The sequence below is a fragment of the Oncorhynchus masou genome, chromosome 18, assembly GCF_036934945.1.
Source record: "Oncorhynchus masou masou isolate Uvic2021 chromosome 18, UVic_Omas_1.1, whole genome shotgun sequence".
Lineage (NCBI taxonomy): Eukaryota > Metazoa > Chordata > Actinopteri > Salmoniformes > Salmonidae > Oncorhynchus > Oncorhynchus masou.
Window position 1 is genome coordinate 65,401,166 of NC_088229.1, and position 25,053 is coordinate 65,426,218.

The 25,053-nt window shown below is 41.8% G+C and overlaps 1 protein-coding gene across 2 annotated transcripts in view; it reads left to right on the forward strand.

Moving 5' to 3' along the window:
- Positions 1-3,566: 3,566 nt before the first annotated feature.
- Positions 3,567-25,053, forward strand: part of LOC135505144 (cGMP-dependent protein kinase 1-like) — a 189,801-nt gene continuing 168,314 nt past the window's right edge. Inside the window, exon 1 of one of the 2 annotated variants that reach the window (XM_064924272.1) lies at positions 3,567-3,832. In XM_064924272.1, coding sequence (XP_064780344.1) covers positions 3,567-3,832 — 266 coding nt within the window. Of the gene's footprint in view, positions 3,833-9,256; positions 9,772-25,053 lie in introns of those variants that run through there. The other variant, XM_064924271.1, reaches the window with a different exon arrangement.

A 25,053-nucleotide genomic window follows, 5' to 3' on the forward strand; every position in this document is an offset into this window, starting at 1 on the left:
CTCCTGTGGGGATGTGGGTTGGGATTAAATAAATACATAATAACAATAAAAATATAGGACAAAACACATATCACAACAAGAGAGACAACAGAGATTACCTCAACTAGCCTGTACCCGCGCACACTGACTCGGTACCGGTACCCCCTGTAAGGAGCCTCATTATTGTTATTCTTATTGTGTTACTTTTTATTATTACTTTATATTTTAGCCTACTTGGTAAATATTTTCTTCTTCTTGAAATGCACTGTTGGTTAAGGGCTTGTAAGTAAGCATCCCAATCACGTCCGGTTGTGAAATAGCCTGGATTCAAACCAGGGTGTCTGTAGTGACGCCTCGAGCACTGAGATGCAGTGCCTTAGACCGCTGTGCCACTCAGGAGCCCACAAAATATGGTACAAACATTATTGGGCACAGACAACAGCACAAAGGGCAAGAAGGTAGAGATAGCAATACATCATGCAAAGTAGCCACAACTGTCAGTAAGAGTGTCCATGATTGAGTCTTTGAATGAAGAGATTGAGATAAAACAGTCCAGTCTGAGTGTGTGTTCCAGTTCGTTCCAGTCACTAGCTGTACCAATAATATGTGTCTATCGCTGTGCACTTTGCCTATGTATGTACTGTATTTGTGTCCTGTCTATTGCATCCCTCAGAACAATTTACCTCTACCACACCTATAACCGTAACACCCTACACCTTTGTCTGTCCAACAGATTCAGAGTGTTTATTTCACTGAAATGAAGTTGAACCAATGTGGAATAGACGTTGAATTGACGTCTGTGTCCAGTGGGTAATGTCTTTCCTGTTCCCTTTCCCGAACACATTTTGTCCATTACACTTAGCCTTACAAATAATGCATTTACCTCTTTTTATATTGTGTATATATCCTGGATAAGAGGAGAGGTCAATAAACCAGACAACACTAAATTAAGGATGTGCTCATGAATCGATTAGTAAATTCATCTGGGAGGAATGCGGCAACTTTTAGAGAGAAGGACAGCAGTCTGGTGATTTTAATTGATTGGCTCCATCTTCAAACTCTTAGGGGGCATTAAAGTCCATAACACCACCAGGCTTTTTATGCAAATATGATTTTATGCAAACGTCCAATGTATCGACCTACAGTATTTATGCGTCTTTAACCAAATAGAGTAGGCCTACTCCATTAAAAAACAAATCTGTGTGTTGCTTTTCAGATTTCACTTTTCACGCCCCTCAAATGCTTTAGAGCAAATGCAACTGGGTGCTTCTAATAGCCCGTTACTGTGGCCCCATTCAGGGCTGCTCAGCTAAAAGCTGTGGTTCCTTATTTTGTGTTTATGGGGCAATGCCGTGAGTGCTCTGTTCTACTCTGCAGTCCATCCGTCCTCACAGATCATTTCTGCTGGCCAGGCGAATGAGGTAAACAATATTGATTTTGAAACATCCTGTGTTCACTTAGATACTGTCTCTGGTTTCAATGAGAGAATATGTATGCATTACAGGAAAGAGGTGACTAATGTCTGGCCTGCCTGCCTCCTCTGAAACTCAATACCCGAAGTGGAGATAAGGATGGGCCAGAAGATCTATTGTGCCTTGTGCTCAAATGCCAATCAAAGCAGGATCCCCATTGTAGATGTCCTGAATGACAAAGTCAGATTAACCTTTTTCTGCAGTGGGCTAAATCAGCATTTTGGTAGTCTTAAACAAATCTACTTTGAAACAGAAGTAAACACCTCACATACATGGTTATGCCCTTTAAAAAAAAGACACCTGGACCATGTCTGTTATGGAGTTGAAATGTATTTAATTGTCAGTTTGCATCCCAATATTACACATTATATGAATCACAGAAGACTGAAATATAACAAAACGGTTTAACATAGAAATACCTGGATTTTCAGCGTAAAAAAAGAAGTGATTATGAAATAATTCTGAGATATTAATAACATTCCACCCACGAGACCACTAGAGGGTGATTTGGTTATATGACCGCATGAAAGGGTGAAGACACTAGCAGTGAATTTTTACATTTGAGCAATGTTGGAGAGAATATGTGCCAGACCTGGGTTCAAATACATGTGTTTTTAAATATTTAGATTTGAAATACTTATTTTCTGTGTATTTGATTATTTGAGTATTTTCAAATAATTTAGCAAAACCTACTACTTCTATATAAAGTATTTAAAAGTATTTTCAAATAATTTCCTATATATTGCCTACTATTTGAAACTATTTTCAAATAATACTTGCACCCAAATAGATTATTTCAAATACCCCTAGGACCAAACAGACCTGGCTTCAATTGCATGGTATTTAAATACAGTGTATTTGTATTTAAAAATACACGTGTTTGTGTATTTCAGTATTTCAGTACATTCCAAGTGTATTTCCAAATACTTGCCAATATTCAACCACTTGTATTTTCAAAGAAACAATATCAAAATACTTACTTAAAAAAATATATTTTAAAGTAATTGAAATACCCTAAATAGTATTTGAACCCAGGTCAGGTGTGTCTGTGTTTGTGTGTTTGTGTGTATGCATATGTGCATGCGTTTGTGTGTGCATGCACACATCTCTCTCTAGTTGTAGCTACTGTAGCAGTAGGCCTATACAAAATATTATGGGTCACTAGCTGTATTGCAAACTGCTACAGGTTCTGCATCTGTTGTTTTGCTCAACAAATATTAACTTGTGGTCATGTTGAGTTGCTCTTGGAGATTCCTGCCTATTCAGAAGGTGTCTCTAAGTGAAATCGTCTGGTGACGCAATTTTACAGGAAATAGTCACATATTTATGTCCTTTGATAAACGACACAAGTTGATAACTGACAGAAAATATGGATCAATACAGCTGTTAACACAGCTGGGTGACTCACCATTCACATCACATGACACCTCCCTACATTTTGTAAAACAATTAGGGTCCACAGTATATGGAATATATTAAATAGAAGTGCATTTTAAAGAGAGCGAGAGGACGATTAAAACATTTCAGCAAATAGAATTTGAACAATAATGTACACTGATCCAATGGAGAGCTCTCTCTCTCTCTCTCTCTCTCTCTCTCTCTCTCTCTCTCATTGGGGGCTACTTACATTAGCTCAAGGGTTTCATTGATGAGCAGTCAGGCAGACAGTGAGAGGTAGCTCAGACAATTTCACATGGAAGTGCTGGATCAAATTACATAAAACTACGTCATCCACTGGCTCATATGGTCATTTATGCTATTTCAGGAATATAGTTTATGATAGAATGATTTTGGAAATGCTGTCCTATGTTTAGTTTCTGTTGTTCAACGTTGAACGGCAGTCTCTGCACGCATTGTGCTTGAAAGCAGGAGACATAATTGGTTTCTCATTGGATATAACCATTAGTCAGTCCACCACGCGTGGGACTGAGGAAAAGCAGCACTCAGCATTCCCTGTCACCGTTACTCAACTGTCCTCCCTACAGTGAGCTGAACCTTTTGGACGATTTGATCTCCATATTTCTACCTCCGAATTTTGGAGTTTTAGTAGCGGATCGCATTGGATCATATAGCATCTTTTGTTCCCGCCTGGAGAAAGTTTGTTCAGGTTCCAACATGAGTGATTTAGAAGAAGACTTCAAAAATATTATTTTGATAAAAGAGGAGAGAATTAAGGACATGGAGATGCGTCTCGCCGAAAAGGAAGAAGAGATCCACGAATTAAAACGAAAACTGCACAAATGTCAATCCGTTCTGCCCAGCGCGCAGATAATTGGACCTAGAACCAGGCGCGCCCAAGGCATCTCGGCGGAACCTCAAGCTTACCGAACCTTCCAGGAGTTAAACAGTGAAGCATTTCGGAAACATTCCAAGTCTGACAGGTACCACATAGTTTATTATTGCTACTTCATCATAATTGCCTTCAGGGCACACACTGGTTGAATCAACGTTGTAAACAATTTCACTGAAATGAAGTTGAACCAACGTGGAATAGACGTTAAATTGACGTCTGTGTCCAGTGGGTAATGTCTTTCCTGTTCCCTTTCCCGAACACATTTTGTCCATTACACTTAGCCTTACAAATAATGCATTTAACTCTTTTTATATTGTGTATATATCCTGGATAAGAGGATAGGTCAATAAACCAGACAACACTAAATTAAAGATGTGCTCATGAATCGATTAGTAATTTCATCTGGGAGGAATGCGGCAACTTTTAGAGAGAAGGACAGCAGTCTGGTGATTTTAATTGATTGGCTCCATCTTCAAACTCTTAGGGGGCATTAAAGTCCATAACACCACCAGGCTTTTTATGCAAATATGATTTTATGCAAACGTCCAACGTATCGACCTACAGTATTTATGCGTCTTTAACCAAATAGAGTAGGCCTACTCCATTAAAAAACAAATCTGTGTGTTGCTTTTCAGATTTCACTTTACATGACCCTCAAATGTTTCAGAGCAATTTCGACAGGGTGCTTCTAATAGCCCGTTACTGTGGCCCCATTCAGGGCTGTTCAGCTAAAAGCTGTGGTAATTTTATGCCGACAGTCACCATGGTGATGTAACCTGGAGAGAAGAGAAGTGAGGGGACAATGTTATGTCTGTTGTGATGAGTAACTTATTCATTAGACATATTCACCTAACTGTTGTGCAATGACGAGTGGCCCCTATGATTGGTTTACTCATAGAACGTGCTCTAGAAATAAATTGGAACTGTTTAGACACATTGCCCTGTTGTTTAATTGCTATGACATAATGTCCTCTCAGCTTGTGTTGTTTGGGCACCATTGATTACCGAATCCTGACGTACTGCTAATGAGCACCCAAGGCATCGCCTAAAGTTGTAAACAAGCTTTGTGGAACTGAAGTCACTTTTGATCACTGTGCGCTGACCCTCACACACAGGCCTGCATTGAGTGCACTGACTGAGAGTGGTCCCATTCCACTGATATTTACAATCCACTGACTCTTGTGAAAGTGTATTTTTATCGCTGATTGACATTACGAGATCACTGTTGGGTACTTATACACTTCACTACAGTATTGAGTGCCCTGACTCAGAGTATACTTGTTATGAGTGTGCATCGGTGCTGATACGACTCTGGCTGCCGAGGGGAGAACGGCTCAGAATAATGTCTGGAATGGAGTAAATGGACTGGTTTCACTCTATTCCACTCCATTCCAGACATTATTATGAGCCGTCCTCCCCTCCTTATTATGAACATCCACCACTGGACTGTACAGATAGTAAAATTGTATGTGTGCTTACTGTTGGCTCAGAAAGTGCCATGTTTTGGTCTCCTGGCGATACTGATACTGATGCACTCATTTCACTTGATTGGGAGATGTCACTGCCTTGTCACAGAGGAGCTTGATTCACAGTTTTAATAAGTTGAATCTATGACATCATTCCCCCCTCTGTCTCTCCCCCTCTCTGTCTCTCGCTCTGTCGCTCTGTCTCTCTGTGTCTGTCTCTCTCCCCTTCTTGGTCTCCCCCCTCTGTCTCTCCCCCTCTCTGTCTCTCGCTCTGTCACTCTATGTCTCTGTCTCTCTCCACTTCTCGGTCTCCCCCCTCTGTCTCTCCCCCCTCTGTCTCTCATTCTGTCACTGTCTCTCTACCTACATGTACATATTATCTCAATTACCTCGACTAACCTGCACCCCCCACACACTGTACCCCCTGTATATAGCCTCATTTTATTTGTGTGTGTTGTTTAAAAAAAAAAACTTTAGTTTATTCAATAAATATTTTCTTAACTCTAATTTTTCTTGAAACTGCATTGTTGGTTAATAAGGGCTTGTAAGTCAGCATTTCACAGTAAGGTCTACACCCATGGTATTTGGCGCACGTGACAAATAAAATGTGATGATTTGAATTGAGGATCTGAGTCCGACTCATGCCATACCCTTTAATTACACAGTAACTAAATCAAATCAAAATGTTTTTGGTCACATACACATATTTGTGTATGTTGACACACCTACAGTTATACTCAAGTCTCATTGATAGTGTTAACACTAAACGCTTTGCAACTCTCAAACATCTCAGTGTGCACTGTGAGCCGTGTGCCAGTATTATAAACACAGCCCCAAGGCTGTTTCTCCACAGACATAACAGAAAGTGACCACTTGTCCCAGATATTCTCCTCTAGATATGAAGCTCATAACAATTGCCACAAGATGGGAGCAAAATGCTTCTTCGTGGTTAGGATCTGTTTGTGAACCAGAGGTGGCTGTGTGACCTGATTCTCTGGAGGATTATTCCTGATTGTAAAAAAATCTGTACTTTCTGTGCATGTGCTCCTTTACGATGAAAGGTTTGTTGTACACACTTATTTGTCTGGTGTAACTATAACATTGACATGTTGTAGCCTACAAACTTCTCTTGTAACTATGATAAACGACATGATCGACATTTTGTACAAACATCTTCGTCTATTGCAACTATAATGACATTGCAGTATTACAGTAAACACAAGCAGGACAGACAGGCAGTCTTAAGTAGTGATTTAATGCTATTACATGCTGCTGTCTAGGAATGTTTTGGAAGATGATATCATTGCAAGCATAAGCAGGAGGCAGACAGGCAGTCATATTACTAGTGCTCTTGTTTCAACTTTTCAGCCTACAATATAGCAGCATGTACAGTATATATATAAAGATATGTATCTACGTATAAAGATTATTTCATCACAAATAGCAGTAGGGTAGACAGGCAGTCTAAGCAGTAGTGTTTGTTTTTACAGTTTTTCAGGCAGTATCCAGCCTTGTAATACCAGTGGTCTGCCTGGGGTTAACAGTGGCCTGCCTGTGGCCTGCCTGAGGTTACCAGTGGTCTGCCTGGGGTTACCAGTGGCCTGCCTGGGGTTACCAGTGACCTGCCTGGGGTTACCAGTGGCCTGCCTGGGGTTACCAGTGACCCGCCTGGGGTTACCAGTGGCCTGCCTGGGGTTACCAGTGACCTGCCTGGGGTTACCAGTGGCCTGCCTGGGGTTACCAGTGACCTGCCTGGGGTTACCAGTGGCCTGCCTGGGGTTACCAGTGGCCTGCCTGGGGTTACCAGTGACCTGCCTGGGGTTACCAGTGGCCTGCCTGGGGTTACCAGTGACCCGCCTGGGGTTACCAGTGGCCTGCCGGTGCCTGAGGTTACCAGTGGCCTGCCTGGGGGCCTGCCTTACCAGTGGCCTGCCTGGGGTTAGGGACCTGCCTGGGGTTAGTGGCCTGCCTGAGGTGGCCTGCCTCAGGGTTACCAGTGGCCTGCCTGGGGTTACCAGTGGCCTGCCTGAGGTTAGGGTTACCAGTGGCCTGCCTGGGGTTAGTGGCCTGCCTGGGGTTGCCTGGGGTTACCAGTGACCTGCCTGCCCTGCCTGGGGTTACCAGTGTCCTGCATGGGGTTAACAGTGGCCTGCCTGAGGTTACCAGTGACCTGCCTGGGGTTACCAGTGGTCTGCCTGGGGTTACCAGTGACCCGCCTGAGGTTACCAGTGGCCTGCCTGGGGTTACCAGTGGCCTGCCTGGGGTTACCAGTGGCCTGCCTGGGGTTACCAGTGGTCTGCCTGGGGTTACCAGTGGCCTGCCTGGGGTTACCAGTGGCCTGCCTGGGGTTACCAGTGGTCTGCCTGAGGTTACCAGTGGCCTGCCTGGGGTTACCAGTGGCCTGCCTGGGGTTACCAGTGTCCTGCCTGGGGTTACCAGTGGTCTGCCTGGGGATACCAGTGTCCTGCCTGGGGTTACCAGTGGCCTGCCTGAGGTTACCAGTGGTCTGCCTGGGTTTACCAGTGGCCTGCCTGGGGTTACCAGTGGCCTGCCTGAGGTTAACAGTGGCCTGCCTGGGGTTACCAGTGGCCTGCCTGGGGTTACCAGTGGCCTGGTATCTAGAACCGAGGCACTACACTCTGCATCCCTCCTCCTCAACCCGGCTTTCTCAGACACTTTAATGTGCACTGAGGATGATGTCTTAAATCCTCTCACAAGACACACGCAGGCACGCACACACACAAACACTTACGCACACACACACCACACATAGGTACACACACTCATTTAATTATCTTAATTGGACAGCTGTGTCTGTCACAGATGATGTAAAATGATCTGAGGCTCAAACTGCGTTCCACTGAATGCTCTGAAATATGTATCCACACAGACTTTAAAAGTTAGACAACTGTTTATATTGCCTCATTTCAAGGCTGGATATAAGTGTCAGCTGGAGTGCTACCTGCCTGGCTTTGCAATGTCCATGGGTTTATTATTTAATGGGATTATGGGCAATGTATATGACATGAGGTGGCCATAGGAGGGAGCTATAGACCCTTATCAGGCCTGGTGTCCTTATTCGGCATCACTTCTACTATATCAAGTCTGTGGATAAGGTAGGGTTAAACATTAAGACCAGAGGGGATGTGGTATATGGCCAATTGGCCAATATACCACTGCTAAGGGTTGTTCTTATGCACGGCGCAAAGCAGAAAAACTAAATGTTATGTCATACCCATGGTATACAGTCTATTATACCACGGCTATCAGCCAATCAGCATTCAGGGCTCGAACCACCCAGTTTATAATACCAACTATAAACTGGGAGGGTTGAGGCCTGAATGCTGATTGGTTGAAGGACATGGTATATCAGAGCGTACCCCCCGGGTATGACAAAACATTTATTTTTACTGCTCTAATTATGTTGGTAACCAGTTTACAATAGCAATAAGGCACATCGGGGGTTTGTGGTATATGGCCAATATACCACAGCTAAGGGCTGTGTCCAGGCACTCCGCGTTGTGTCATGCGTATGAACAGCCCTTAGCCGTGGTATGTTGGCCATATACCACACCCCTTGGGATAATAGCATTATTCCATATTCGGGGTCAAAACATGTGGCTTCAAAGGGGTGAGTGCCATCATCATTGTGATCCTGCCTTATTATAAATTACAAGTGGTTAGCATCATACAGTTAAATTGACATTATAGTGCATATGTCTCTGCAATTTCTGCACATTAGTATCACATTACAATCACATTACCATTGAAACCATGCAATATTCTGTGCAAAGTGATTGCCTATAAAATTGGATACAGTCTGACTGAAGTATGGTGCATATATAATATATAATCTCTGACAGGTAGGGTGCATCTACACGAATATTATAGAGCATAGGTGTGTGTATTACCTGATACCTGATTGGCTGATCATAGTATTGAGGAAAGCAACCAATTTGTTGCACTCGTGGGGGGATCAATGATTGTGCTTCGGCATCCTGCGAGCGCTGACGCTCACTCTGGATACTGACGTATGTGAGCAATACAATGAAGCGTATTGTTCGTCACATTTGGCCAACCTTTCATTTGAAAGGCTACTCACCTGAGTTTCAAATCAAGCGCATGAGTCGTTCTCCCCGCAAGTATTCAATTTGTGTAGTGGCAGTGAACGAGGAGGTTGCCTTCCAAATCTGAGCATCATTCGAGTCACTCGCAAAGTTTGCTGCGCTCTGGTGAGCCTGATTTCTCTGAAAACTATGGGGACCTTACGCGATCTCCAATACGCTTTACAGGAGAAGATTGAGGAGTTGCGACAACGAGACGCACTTATTGACGAACTGGAGCTGGAATTAGATCAAAAGGACGAATTGATTCAAAAGCTTCAGAATGAACTGGATAAATACCGATCCGTAATCAAACCGGCGACGCAACAAGTCCACAAGGCAAGCGCACTACAGGAGCAGCACAGGACCAAGAGACAGGCGATATCAGGAGAGCCCACCGCCTTTGACATTCATGAACTCAGTCATGTCACTCTTCCATTCTACCCCAAGAGCCCACAGTAGGTTTCATATGTCCGTCTTTGTTCATTGTGTCTTACCTGTGTGCTGACTGCTGTTCATCTATTGTATATCACATGTCCCTATTAGAGTATGAGTGGTACTAAAAGTGAATCCCATCACAGCAACACTGTAGGCTAATTGAATGGCAAAATGTTGGCTTTAGTTGTGGCTGTGTTTGCATTTGCAATGAAGTACATTGTGTGTGTGTGTGTTATGGAAACATGATATCATGCAGCAACCATGATATTGCATAATGCATGCTAGTTGTGTAGTGACAGTATGGTGTGTGCATACACCTGGCTGAGTATACATTATAAAACTAGCCTTAACACAAGTCTCTACAGAAACATTTGTTTTAAAACACACAACTTACCTCACTGCAATTGCAAACACAGTAAAATCTACAGACACTATGCTATGCAGAGTCAGAAAACCCCCATAATGCACATGCAATGGACACATTAAAGTAAAAGTCACCCTCTGAAAGCATAGAGCTAACATTTCTAATTCACTTGTTGCTCAAGCCCTGATACTGTTCTCAAATGTTGTTTGACTAGCCAAATCAACATCTACCTTCTAAAGATACGTATAATCACAAAGGAACATAGCGCACATGGACAGACAGCAATTTCCATGTAAGAGATACAATATCTGCATACAGGGAAAACATGAGGAAACATTAGGTTGGGAATTTGAGCATTATACAAATTAATGTGTATTTCTAAATGCCTTAAGAGTACACAACAGAACGTTCTATTACAATAGGTTGTTTTGTCAAAGTCCAGACAAAGGAGAAAGCAGAGAAGAACATTTTCTTATGTGGAGTCAGTAAATAATGTAATCCACTGTCAAGATATACCATTCATTAGGGAAAAACAAACAGGTTCTCTACCTCTTCCAAATATTGTTTGTGTGTGTGTGTATATATATATATATATATCTCACTAATGTTTCTAGTTTCATACTTTTCCACAACACTACAAGCACAGGTTGATTCCACAGCAGCATGGCCTGAAAACACATGCCTCTGGTAAAACCCTATAATCCTCTGGCAAAACCCTATAATCTGTACATGGTACAGACAACGTATTGGTATCGTTATACTCCTAAAAGTCAAATTAAAAAAATCACATTCATTCATTAAATATTCAAATATTATTTACAGTACCAGTCAAATGTTTTAGAACACCTACTCATTACAGGGTTTTTCTTTATTTTTCACTATTGTCTACATTGTAGGATAATAGTGAAGACATCAAAACTATGAAATAACATACACGGAATCCTGTAGTTAACAAAAAAGTGTTAAACAAATCAAAATATATTTTATATTTGAGATTCTTCAAAGTAGCCACCCTTTGTCTTGATGACAGCTTTGCACATGCTTGGCATTCTCTCAACCAGCTTCATGCGGTAGTCACCTGGAATGCATTTCAATTAACAGGTGCGCCTTGTTCAGTTATTCTGTGGAATTTCTTTCCTTCTTATTAAAGCGTTTGAGCCAATCAGTTGTGTTGTGACAAGACAGGGTTGGTATACAGAGCTTTTGGTAAAAGACCAAGTCCATATTATGACAAGAATCAGAATCAGGCCAGAATCAGGCCTTCATAGTCAAATTGCTGCAAAGAAACCTCTATTAAAGGACACCAATAATAAGAAGAGACTTGCTTGGGCCAAGAAACACGAGCAATGGACATTAGACCGGTGGAAATTTGTCCTTTGGTCTGATTAGTCCAAATTTGAGATTTTTGGTTCCAACTGCCATGTCTTTGTGAGACGCGGTGTGGGTGAACAGATGATCTCCGCATGTGTATTTCCCACCGTAAGGCATGGAGGAGGTGTTATGGGGGTTTGCTGGTGACGCTGTCTGTGATTTATTTAGAATTCAAGGCACACTTAACCAGCATGGCGACCAAAGCATTCTGCAGCGATACGCATCCCATCAGGTTTGGGCTTAGTGGGACTATAATTTGTTTTTCAACAGGACAATGACTCAATACACATGCAGGCTGTGTAAGGGCAATTTTACCAAGAAGGAGAGTGATGGAGTGCTACATCAGATGACCTGGCCTCCACAACCTCCCGACCTCAACCAAATTGAGATGGTTTGGGATGAGTCGGACTGCAGAGTGAAGGAAAAGCAGCCAATAAGTGCTCAGCATATGTGGGAACTCCTTCAAGACTGCTGGAAAAGCATTCCAGGTGAAGCTGGTTAAGAGAATGCCAAGCATGTGCAAAGCTGAAGAATCTCAAATATATTTTGATTTGTTTAACACTTTTTTTTATAACTACATGATTCCATATCTGTCATTTCATAGTTTTGATGTCTTCACTATTATTCTACAATGTAAAAAATATTAAAAGTAAAGAAAAACCCTTGAATGATTAGATGTTCTAAAACTTTGACCAGTAGTGTATCTAAAAGTACCCTTTTTGATTCCCCCCTTTGTTAGACATATTGTTTGGAACAATATACTCTTCAAATCATTTTTAAGAAATTATCATTTTTATACATGGAAATTAACATTATAGGTAATTAACCAATCACAACCCTCCTGTAGGATTGAACTTTCAGCAAATCACCAGCAGAGAGAGAGTCCCCTTTGAATCCATTTTCCAATTCCCTGTGTTGATGCTGCTCATAAAATGCATCATAATATCAAAAGTAGCATTAGTCAGTCTGAATATTTTATTTTCTTGAGTATATTTGTCACACCCTGACCTTAGTTATCTTTGTTTTCTTTATTATTTTGGTTAGGTCTGGGTGTGATGAGGGTGTTTTTTCCCTTGTCGAGGGTTTTTTGTATATCTATGGGGTTTTGGTTTGTCTAGGCAGCTGTTTATCGTTGTCTCTGATTGGGGATCCTATTTCGGTTGCCATTTTCCATTCCGGTTTTGTGGGTTAATGTCTATGTGTAGTTAGTTGCATGTCAGCACTAGTTGTTGATAGCTTCACGTTTGTTTAAGTGTTCTTCGTTAAATAAAAGAAGAATGTATTCCAATCACGCTGTGCCTTGGTCTCCTCGTTATGACGAACGTGACAATATTGTTTTAAACAGTATGTTTAAAATGTAACAAACTAAAAAAGGTTATTTTGAGAATGTAGACTTAATCCATACTTTAGAGGACACTAGTAGGAGTATAATGACAGCAAGATGTCTGTAACATATCATGTACGGTTCGCAGACATGGGGTCTTACAAGAGGCATGTATAGGCCTAAAAGTGGCCTAAAATGGTCACTTTCATCATGATTTTCAAAAACAATATTTATATTTGTATTGATGATGGATCCTCATGCAGCAGCTACACTTCCTAAGGTCCAGCAATTAGTGATCCCTTAATGCGCCAATCCCGTTAACGGGATAGATTTGACAACATCCTGTGAAATTGCAGGGCGCCAAATTCAAACTACAGAAATATCAAAATTCAACATTCACGAAAATATAAGTGTAATACATCAAAATAAAGCTTAACTTCTTGTTAATCCAGCTGCTCTGTCAGATTTTTAAAAGGCTTTACGGTGAAAGCACACCATGCGATTATCTGAGGACAGCGCCACGCATACACACACATGAAAATCCTTTTTCAACCAGGCAGGTGCGACACAAAAGTCCGAAATAACAATATAATAAATACCTTACCTTTTGAAGATCTTATTTTTGCAATCCCAAATGTCTCAGTGACACAATGAATGATCGTTTTGTTTGATAAATTCCTTCTTTATATCCCCAAAATGTCAATTTACTTGGCGGGTTTGATTCAGAAATACACCGGTTCCAACTCGCCCAACATGACTACAAAGTATCTAATAAGTTACCTGTAAACTTGGTCCAAACATTTCAAACAACGTTCCTAATCCAACCCCAGGTATCCTAAAATGTAAATAATCGATAGAATTTAAGACGGGATAATCTGTTTCCAATACCGAAGAAAAATAACACGGGCCGCGCTCCTGTTCACGCGCAACAAAACACTAGGGACCTTCAGAGTGACACGTACAAAGAACAGCACTACTTCTTAATTTCTCAAAAGAAAAACATTGACCAATTTCTAAAGACTGTTGACATCCAGTGGAAGCCATAAGAACTGCAACCAGGTTCCTAATTAACAGGGTTTCCCATAGAAACCCATTGGAAAATCCTATGACCTCAATTCTTTTTCTCCCCTGGATGGTTTGTCCTCTGGGTTTCGCCTGCCAAATCAGTTCAGTTATACTCACAGGCATTATGTTAACAGTTTTAGAAACTTTAGAGTGTTTCCTATCCAAATCTCCCAATTATATGCATATCCCAGCTGATTAGCAGGCAGTTTATGTTGGGCACACTCATCATCCAGATGTCATAATACTGCCCCCTAGCCTTAAGAGGTTTTAAGGCAGTTATACAATTTTAAAAACATAAAAATACATTCACAACACATTTCACAACCCATTAAGTGTGTGCCCTCAGGCCACTACCCTTCTACCACATATTTACAATACAAAATCCATATGTACGTGTGTGTATAGTGCGTATGTTATCGTGTCTTTGTATGCATGTGTCTGTGCCTCTGTATGTGTCTCTTCACAGTCCCCGCTGATCTATAATGTGTATTTTTATCTGTTCTTTAAAATGAGATTTTACTGCTTGCATGAGTTACTTGATGTGGAATAGAGTGTCATGTAGTAATGGCTCTACGTCGTACTATGCGCCTCCCATTGTCTGTTCTGGACTTGGAGACAGTGAAGAGACCTCTGGCGTGTCTTTTGGGGTATGCATGGCTGCCAGTTGTTCAGACATACAGCTCTGTGAATTCAACATGTCAATACCTCTCACAAATACAAGTAGTGACGAAGTCTATCTCTGCTCCACTTTGAGCCAGGAGAGTTTGACATACATATTATTCATGTTAGCTCTCTGTGTACATCCAAGGGCCAGCCGTGCTGCCCTGTTCTGAGCCAATTGCAATTTTCCCAAGTCCATTTTTGTGGCACCTGACCACACGACTGAACAGTAGTCCAGGTGCGACAACTAGGGGAGGTAGGACCAGCCTTGTTGATAGTGTTGTTATTAAGGACAGACTTCTCCCCATCTTGGCTACTGTTGTAGAAATATGTTTTGACCATGACAGTTTACAGTCCAGGATTGTGATACAAATGTAAAAAGCATATCAAACGTGATAATTGGCAGAACAATCTGACACACAAAAAATATTTTTTGCCCATTCTGGCGTGGACTCACCCCACAGCAGCAATACTATTATAATTGTTATGAACTACTGCCCAAACAAATACCACATATTTATTTTTATTTACACTGACAGCCTACCCTGGCCAAACCGGGATGACGCTGTGCCAATTGTGCGCTGCCCTATGGGACTCTCAATCATGGCCGGTTGTGATACAGCCTGGAATCAAACCAGGGTCTGTAGTGATGCCTCTAGTACTGAGAAGCAGTGTCTTAGACCGCGGCGCCACTCGGGAGCCCCTACATATGTGCACTGATGTGGCGTTATTTCCTTTACAATTCATTCATGCCTTTGCAACTCTATTTCTGAAACTGTGTAGGTTGTAAACAATCACAACCTTTCTCAGGCTTCTTAGATTGGAAGGTATGGTCAGGGCATTGAGGGAAAGAGTTTAATTCTTGCACCTTCAGTCCAAGGGTCCTATAAAGTCTGTAGGAATGCTGTCTATCCATCCGGCTGTGCTCTAAAGCAGCATACTTTCTCCTTTTAAGGGAACCGCTCTGTGTTTATCTCTGGGCTTTGACAGGGACGCGCTTTCTGAAGCGAAGGAAATGAAACGCGACACGAAAACAGAACAGGGGCCAAGCTGGAGTCTAGTCAACTATCAGTTAACAAACAGTGGGGCAAAAAAGTATTTAGTCAGCCACCAATTGTGCAAGTTCTCCCACTTAAAAAGATGAGAGAGGCCTGTAATTTTCATCATAGGTACACTTCAACTATACCAGACAAAATCCAGAAAATCACATTGTAAGATTTTTAATGAATTTATTTGCAAATTATGGTGGAAAATAAGTATTTGGTCAACAACAAAAGTTTATCTAAATAGTTTGTTATATACCCTTTGTTGGCAATGACAGAGGTCAAACGTTTTCTGTAAGTCTTCACAAGGTTTTCACACACTGTTGTTGGTATTTTGGCCCATTCCTCCATGCAGATCTCTTCTAGAGCAGTGATGTTTTGGGGCTGTTGCTGGGCAACACAGACTTTCAACTCCCTCCAAAGATTTTCTATGGGGTTGAGATCTGGAGACTGGCTAGACCACTCCAGGACCTTGAAATGCTTCTTACGAAGCCACTCCTTTGTTGCCCGGGCGGTGGGTTTGGGATCATTGTCATGCTGAAAGACCCAGCCACGTTTCATCTTCAATGCCCTTGCTGATGGAAGGAGGTTTTCACTCAAAATCTCACGATACATGGCCCCATTCATTCTTTCCTTTACACAGATCCTGGTCCCTTTGCAGAAAAACAGCCCCAAAGCATGATGTTTCCACCCCCATGCTTCACAGTAGGTATGGTGCTCTTTGGATGCAACTCAGCATTCTTTGTCTTCCAAACACGACGAGTTGAGTTTTTACCAAAAAGTTATATTTTGGTTTCATCTGACCATATGACATTCTCCCAATCTTCTTCTGGATCATCCAAATGCTCTCTAGCAAACTTCAGACGGGCCTGGACATGTACTGGCTTAAGCAGGGGGACATGTCTGGCACTACAGGATTTGAGTCCCTGGCGGCGTAGTGTGTTACTGATGGTAGGCTTTGTTACTTTGGTCCCAGCTCTCTGCAGGTCATTCACTAGGTCCCCCCGTGTGGTTCTGGGATTTTTGCTCACCGTTCTTGTGATCATTTTGTCCCCACGGGGTGAGATCTTGCATGGAGCCCCAGATCGAGGGAGATTATCAGTGGTCTTGTATGTCTTCCATTTCCTAATAATTGCTCCCACAGTTGATTTCTTCAAACCAAACTGCTTACCTATTGCAGATTCAGTCTTCCCAGCCTGGTGCAGGTCTACAATTTTGTTTCTGGTGTCCTTTGACAGCTCTTTGGTCTTGGCCATAGTGGAGTTTGGAGTGTGACTGTTTGATGTTGTGGACAGGTGTCTTTTATACTGATAACAAGTTCAAACAGGTGCCATTAATACAGGTAACGAGTGGAGGACAAAGGAGCCTCTTAACTTCTTCGATATAGGGGGCGCTCTTTTAATTTTTGGATAAAAAAACGTTCCCGTTTTAAACAAGATATTTTGTCACGAAAAGATGCTCGACTATGCATATAATTGACAGCTTTGGAAAGAAAACACTCTGACGTTTCCAAAACTGCAAAGATATTATCAGTGAGTGCCACAGAACTGATGCTACAGGCGAAACCAAGATGAAATTTCAAACAGGAAATGGCCCAGATTTTGAGGGCGCTGTGTTCCAATGTCTCCTTATATGGCTGTGAATGCGCCAGGAATGAGCCTACACTTTCTGTCGTTTCCCCAAGGTGTCTGCAGCATTGTGACGTATTTGTAGGCATATCATTGGAAGATTGACCATAAGAGTCTACATTTACCAGGTGCCCGCTTGGTGTCCTCCGTCGAAATTATTGCGTAATCTCCAGCTGCTTGCATTGTACCATTTGCTTCAGAGGAGAAAGTCAACTGCCACGAATGATTTATCATCAAATAGATATGTGAAAAACACCTTGAGGATTGATTCTAAACAACGTTTCCATGTTTCTGTCGATATTATGGAGTTCATTTGGAAAAAGTTCGGTGTTGTAATGACTGAATTTTCGGGGGGTTTTCTTAGCCAAACGTGATGAACAAAACGGAGCGATTTCTCCTACACAAATAATCTTTTTGGAAAAACTGAACATTTGCTATCTAACTGAGAGTCTCCTCATTGAAAACATCCGAAGTTCTTCAAAGGTAAATGATTTTATTTGAATACTTTTCTTATTTTGTGAAAATGTTGCCTGCTGAATGCTAGGCTTAATGCTATGCTAGCTATCAATACTCTTACACAAATGCTTGTGTAGCTATGGTTGAAAAGCATATTTGAAAATCTGAGATGACAGTGTTGTTAACAAAAGGCTAAGATGGGAGTGAATATATTTCTTTAATTTCATTTGCGATTTTCAAGAATAGTTAATGTTGCGTTATGCTAATGAGCTTGAGGCTATGATTACGCTCCCGGATACGGGATTGCTCGACGCTAGAGGTTAAAGAATAAGTGACAGGTCTGCCAGAAATCTTGCTTGTTTGTAGGTGACCAAATACTTATTTTCCACCATAATTGGAAAATAAATTCATTAAAAATCCTACAACGTGATTTTCTGGATTTTTTTCTCTCATTTTGTCTGTCAATAGTTGAAGTGTACCTATGATGAAAATTACAGGCCTCTCTCATCTTTTTAAGTGGGAGAACTTGCACAATTGGTGGCTGACTAAATACTTTTTTGCCCCACTGTATAACTGTGACACACTATACTACAGTTCTGCAATGTCAATCCATCCAAGTCGATCTCAGTCATGTTATTCAATAGACTGCAACCAAAGCTTCTCACCAGTCTTCACCTGGCCATGTGTAGTATTCCCCTGAAAAGCCTTCCAGGACACCCAATTAATGCTGAATATCAAAGGATCTGATTAATTTGGAGCAGCCTTTTCCAGCAGTGGCATTTCTGTCCATTGTCCTCAAACCCTCTTCAAAGGGAGTGGTTGGCAGGTCACCAAGGGGGTCGGTCTTCTGACACTAGCCACCAGCTGGAGTTCAGCGCCTCCAAAATGACTAATGGCTCCGCTCTCCCCTTTTGTGCTTTTTCTCCGAATATTTTGGAGTCAGATGAGTCATTAGCTAGGTTGCCCTCCAATTGGCGACAAATTTTCATGAGAATATTCTAAAATGTTTGATGTGCTTCCATCAAATTGACTTTTTTCAGATAAAAGGCTGTGCGTAATGACGTAGTGCACATATTTACTGGAAAGGAGCATCAATCTTCTTAATGTTTTCTTAATGTAACCCCCAGTAATAATCTCACCTTTTAAAAGTTAATATTCTGTTAACTCATACCCAAGTAATGTTGTTGACTCATCCTATATTAAACCCGTATTTGTGCATAGTTGGAGAAAAAAACACTTGGAGAATGAAACCTACCTCAAACTTGTATCTCAAACAGACCATTTAAAGAATGCTTGCCATTTCCTCATAGAGGATGATGTCATCTTTCTTGGCATTCTCTCAATCAGTTTTATGATGTAGTCACCAGGAATGCATTTCAATTAGCAGGTTAAAAGTCAATTTGTGGATTTTGTTCCCTTCTTAATGCATTTGAGGTGTGTTGTGACAAGGTAGGTGTGGTTTACAGAAGATAGCCCTATTTGGTAAAAGACCAAGTCCATATTATGGCAAGAACAGATCAAATAAGCAAAGAGAAATAACAGTCCATCAGTACTTTAAGATATGAAGGTCAGTCAATCCAGAAAATCTGAGGAACTTTTAAAGTTTTTTCAAGTGTAGTCGCAAAAACCATCCATTGCTATGATGAAACTGGCTCTCATGAGGAACGCCACAGGAAAGGAAAACCCAGAGTTACCTCTGCTGCAAAGAATAATTTCATTAGAGTTACCAGCCTCAGAAATTGGCAATTAACTGCACCTCATACTTCAGCCCAAATAAATGCTTCACAGAGTTCAAGTAATAGACACATCTCAACATCAATTGTTCAGAGGAGACTGCGTGAATCAAGCCTTCATGGTCTAATTGCTGTATAGAAACCACTAATAAAGGACACCAATAATAATAAGAGACTTGCTTGGGCCAAGAAACACGAACAATGGACATTAGACCAGTGGAAATCTGTCCTTTAGTCTGATGAGTCCAAATTTGAGATTTTTGGTTTCAACCACCATGTCTTTGTGAGACACAGAGTAGGTGAACGGATGATCTCTGCATGTGTGGTTCCCACCGTGAAGCATGGAGGAGGAGTGATGGTGTGGGTGTGGTTTGCTGGTGACACTGTCAGTGATTTATTTAGAATTCAAGGCACATGTAACCAGCATGGCTACCACAGCATTCTGCAGTGATACACCATCCCATTTGGTGTGGGCTTAGTGGGACTATCATTTGTTTTTCAACAGGACAATGACTCAACACACCTCCAGGCTGTGTAAGGGCTATTTGACCAAGAAGGAGAGTGATGGTGTGCTGCATCAGATGACCTGGCCTCAACAATCACCCGACCTCAACCCAATTGAGATGGTTTGGGATGAGTTGGACCGCAGAGTGAAGGAAAAGCAGCCAACAAGTTCTCAGTATATGTACGAACTACTTCAAGACTGTTGGAAAAGCCTTCCAGGTGAAGCTGGTTAAGAGAATGCCAAGAGTGTGCAAAGCTGCCAAGAGTGTGCAAAGCTGTCAAGGCAAATGGTGGCTACTTTGAAGAATCTCAAATCTAAAATATATTTTGATTTGTGGTTGCTACATGATTCCATATCTGTTATTTAATAGTTTTGATGTCTTCACTATTATTCTACAATGTAGAAAATTGTACAAATTCATTTATTATTTTTTTTACATTTTACCTTTATTTAACCAGGCAAGTCAGTTAAGAACAAATTCATATTTTCAATGACGGCCTGGGAACAGTGGGTTAACTGCCTGTTCAGGGGCAGAACGACAGATTTGTACCTTGTCAGCTCGGGGGTTTGAACTCGCAACCTTCCGGTTACTAGGCTACCACTAGGCTACCCTGCCGCCCCGAAAAAGAAAAGAAAAGAAAAACCCTTGAATGAGAAGGTTTGTCCAAACTTCTGACTAGTACTGTATATGGCATATTTGGGCCCTTTTATTCCCAACTCCAACTCAAACATGTCAAGCCATCATTGGGCATTATGTAGCAATTATTTATTGAAATACTGCCATGTCAAACCAGTCCTATTTGGCCCTATGGAGCTGGTTGGTGGCCATTTTGGAAAACTGCTTCCCTAGAGTGCAACAGGGAAAATCTGCAATGGCACTATAGCTTTATTTAGTTTTGTGGCATCATCATAAAGTGATTTTGCTCAAATGGGTTACCTTTGTCCCTACTGGACATAATGCATTCCTATGGGATTTCTCGTAGAGTGACCTGCACTGGGCAGGTTTCCTGGCACATTTCTTATAAGTGACACAGTGTATAATATCATATTATGTATCATTGTAATCGGTAGACTTCAGAGAACAGATATCACTTTTGTAGAGTGTCAAAGGTAACTTTGTATTTTTTTTATTTGATTTTTTTAATTTTTTAATTTTTTTTAATACACCACTTTGAAAGTGAAAATATACACATTTTACTGCGATTTGATGGTTTTTAATCATCGATCATAAAGGACAAAACAAATGCCATATGGTTTTGGTTGTTGATTGAATGAGTACCCCAAACCAATCCAAACATGTTTAGCTATTTTGGGGCTATGTAGACTCAACACAGGGGAAGCCATTACCCAAAACGTCAATACAGGTAAATGCATTTTCACCATCGACCTTTAGGGGGCGCTACATGTCGACCCGGGGCTTTGCTCAAGTCGCACTATATCAGGTTTTGTTCAGCATGAAAAACTATGCAAGTGTGCCAATTTTCACACTTCTATATCAAATAGAGACGTTTTAGAGCGTATCTACTGGACTACTACCATTTCAATACAGAAAACAGCTACTTAATAAAAAAAGTAGTAGGAAGGTATCCTTAATATTTTGTACACTCAGTTTAGGTCATATTTGATAGAAATCTGGAAACACTGGGCAGTTATTTTAATTAAACATTTTGCTTTACTCACTGTTGATTTTGTTCATGAAAATTGTAGAGAGACTTAGCCTTGATGAATTGACGATGTTCTTTCACTGAGACTGTTTGGAGAGACACTATGGCCTTTCAAACATTGATCTGGCTTGTCTTTCAGACATGTTCCATCCAGAAATATTCCTTCTGCTGCTGCTGTAACCACAGTGACACTGTATAAGCATTTATAAATGTTTTGAACTGTAAATGTTCTTTCACAATGTCTCTATAATGTAATTGTAAAGGATCCATTTCATTAATGGAAGCAATCTAAATTATAAAAGTCTGTTCTCTCTGTTATAATACTCTACATCACCAAAAGTATGTGGACACCCCTTCAAATTAGTGGATTTGGCTATTTCAGCCGCACCCATTGCTGACAGGTGTATAAAATCGAGCACACAGCCATGCAATCACCATAGACAAACATTGGCTGTAGAATGGCCTTACTGAAGAGCTCGGTGACCTTCAATGTGGCACCGTAATTGGATGTCATCTTTCCAACAAGTCAGTTCGTCAAATTTCTGCCATGCTTGAGATGCCCCGGTCACCTGTAAGTGCTGTTATTGTGAAGTTGAAACATCTAGGAGCAACAACAACTCAGCCGTGACATGGTAGGCCACACAAGCTCACAGAATGGGACCGCCAAGTGCTGAAGCGCGTATAAATCATCTGTCCTCGGTTGCAACACTCACTACCGAGTTCCAAACATCAGCACAATATCTGTTTGTTGGGAGTTTCATGAAGTGGGTATCTATGGCCGAGCAGCGCAAAGCTCGCCACCATTGGACTCACCGCCATTGGACTCTGGAGCAGTGGAAATGTGTTCTCGGAGTGATGAATCACGCTTCACCATCTGGCAGTCTGACGGACGAATCTGAGTTTGGCGGATGCCAAGAGAACGCTACCTGCCCCAATGCATAGTGCAAACTGTAAAGTTTAGTGGAGAGTTTGCAGTCTAGCCAGACACCGAGGTACTTATAGATGTCCACATTTTCTAGATCGGAACCATCCAGATTGGTGATGCAAGTCGGGCGTGCGGGTGCAGGCAGCGAACAGTTGAAAAGCATGCATTTGGTTTTACTAGCGTTTAAGAGCAGTTGGAGGCCATGGAAGGAGTGTTGTATGGCATTGAAGCTCATTTGGAGGTTAGATAGCACAGTGTCCAAGGAAGGGCCAGAAGTATACAGAATGGTGTCGTCTGCGTAGAGGTGGATCAGTGAATCGGCCGCAGCAAGAGCAACATCATTGATATATACAGAGAAAAGTGTCGGCCCGAGAATTTGAACCCTGTGGTGGCCCCATAGAGACTGCCAGAGGACCGGACCACATGCCCTCTGATTTGACACACTGAACTCTGTCTGCAAAGTAGTTGGTGAACCAGGCAAGGCAGTCATTAGAAAAACTGAGGCTACTGAGGCTGCCGATTAGAATATGGTGATTGACAGAGTCGAAAGCCTTGGCTAGGTCGATGAAGACGGCTGCACAGTACTGTCTTTTATCGATGGCGGTTATGATATCGTTTAGTACCTTGAGCGTGGCTGAGGTGCACCCGTGACCGGCTCGGAAACCAGATTGCACAGTGGAGAAGGAACGTTGGGATTCGAGATGGTCGGTGATCTGTTTGTTGACATGGCTTTCGAAGACCTTAGATACCAGGGCAGGATGGATATAGGTCTGTAACAGTTTGGGTCCAGGGTGTCTCCCCCTTTGAAGAGGGGGATGACCGCGGCAGCTTTCCAATCCTTGGGGATCTCAGATGATACGAAGGAGAGGTTGAACAGGCTGGTAATAGGGGTTGCGACAATGGCGGCGGACAGTTTCAGAAATAGAGGGTCCAGATTGCCAAGCCTCTGAGTGGAAAGAAGGTCATTAGAAAAACCGAGGCTACTGAGGCCAGCTGATTTGTATGGGTCCAGGTTTTGCAGCTCTTTCAGAACATCTGTTATCTGGATTTGGGTAAAGGAGAAGCTGGGGAGGCGTGGGCGAGTAGCTGCGGGGGGGGGGGGACTGTTTGGCCGAGGTTGGAGGAAGGCATGGCCAGCCGTTGAGAAAATCTTGTTAAAGTTTTCGATTATCACGGATTTATCGGTGGTGGGTGCAGTGGGCAGCTGGGAGGAGGTGCTCTTGTTCTCCATGGACTTTACAGTGTCCCAGAACTTTTTGAAGTTAGAGCTACAGGATGCAAATTTCTGCTTGAAAAAACTGGCCTTTGCTTTCCTGACTGACTGTGTGTATTGGTTCCTGACTTCCCTGACTTCGTTTGACCGTGGGCCCGTAGCGGATACAGGCAATGAAGCATTGATGGCTGAGATCCTGATTGAAGACAGCAGAGGGGTATTTGGAGGGCAAGTTGGTCAGGATAATGTCAATTAGGGTGGCCTTGTTTACGGATTTAGGGTAGTACCTGGTGGGTTCCTTGATGATTTGTGTGAGATTGAGGGCAATGTTCCAACATACATTGGAAAGCCTTCCCAGAAGAGTGGAGGCTGTTATAGCAGCAAACGGGGGACCAACTCCATATTAATGCCCATGATTTTGGAATGACATTTTCGACGAGCAGATGTCCACATACTTTTGGTGATGTCGTGTATCATCGTTTTAGCAATGTTATTATATAGTCCGTTTGTTAAATGCTACAGGCTTTCAAGAATGGCAAAACATTTATTGTGCATATTGTTCTCTAAAATCTAAATTAAAGAATGATTAATCTGTAATTATACATGGAGTGATAACACTGCTGAAAGAAAAAGTGAGAAAATAAGAAAAAATGTAAATGTTATACCAGAATTTTGCTACACTGTAATGGGCACGACTGGAGTGCCAGCTAAATCTAATCACAGCAGATGAGTGTTGAAGTGTTTCATACTGGGTACATTACTATATTTTAATCCTCAGCTGAATAGTTTTGCAATTTAGTCGACTGAAAATAAGCTTGCATTATAACTTTAGTATAGAATGTTTCTTGATGAAACTTATGACCTTCAGTTAAATCACAGAGAGAAGTTATTTAGATACTTTTTTAATGTTCTAATATTGAAAAACAGTTATTGAAATCGCTTGAACTTGCAGTGTATAGAACAGAGTGGTTTCTCAGAAGAACAAAGTGTTAGGGGTCCCCACGCAAAAAGAGATGATAAGCTATTCATGCTGATTTATTTCTTCACAAAAAGGCAGAACATTTGATTTTGTCATTGTCTGCGATGCCCTATCTGATTTAATTTGAGATTCACTCATTACTCAAGGAGCCCATCTGTGTCTGCTCTTCCTTGTTGCTTTACTGAAACTCTTCACTTCTGCCAAGCCTCTGGATAAGGCTGTGACAGTTACACAGCTGTAGTCACTGCTAAGCACCCATGTTGCCAGTCAGCACTGTAATACACAAGTGACAATCACCGGTCATCAAAGTGAGATTGCTTTTTACCAAATCACACATGTCCCACTGTGCCAGAATCACATCTTGCTCTCTAT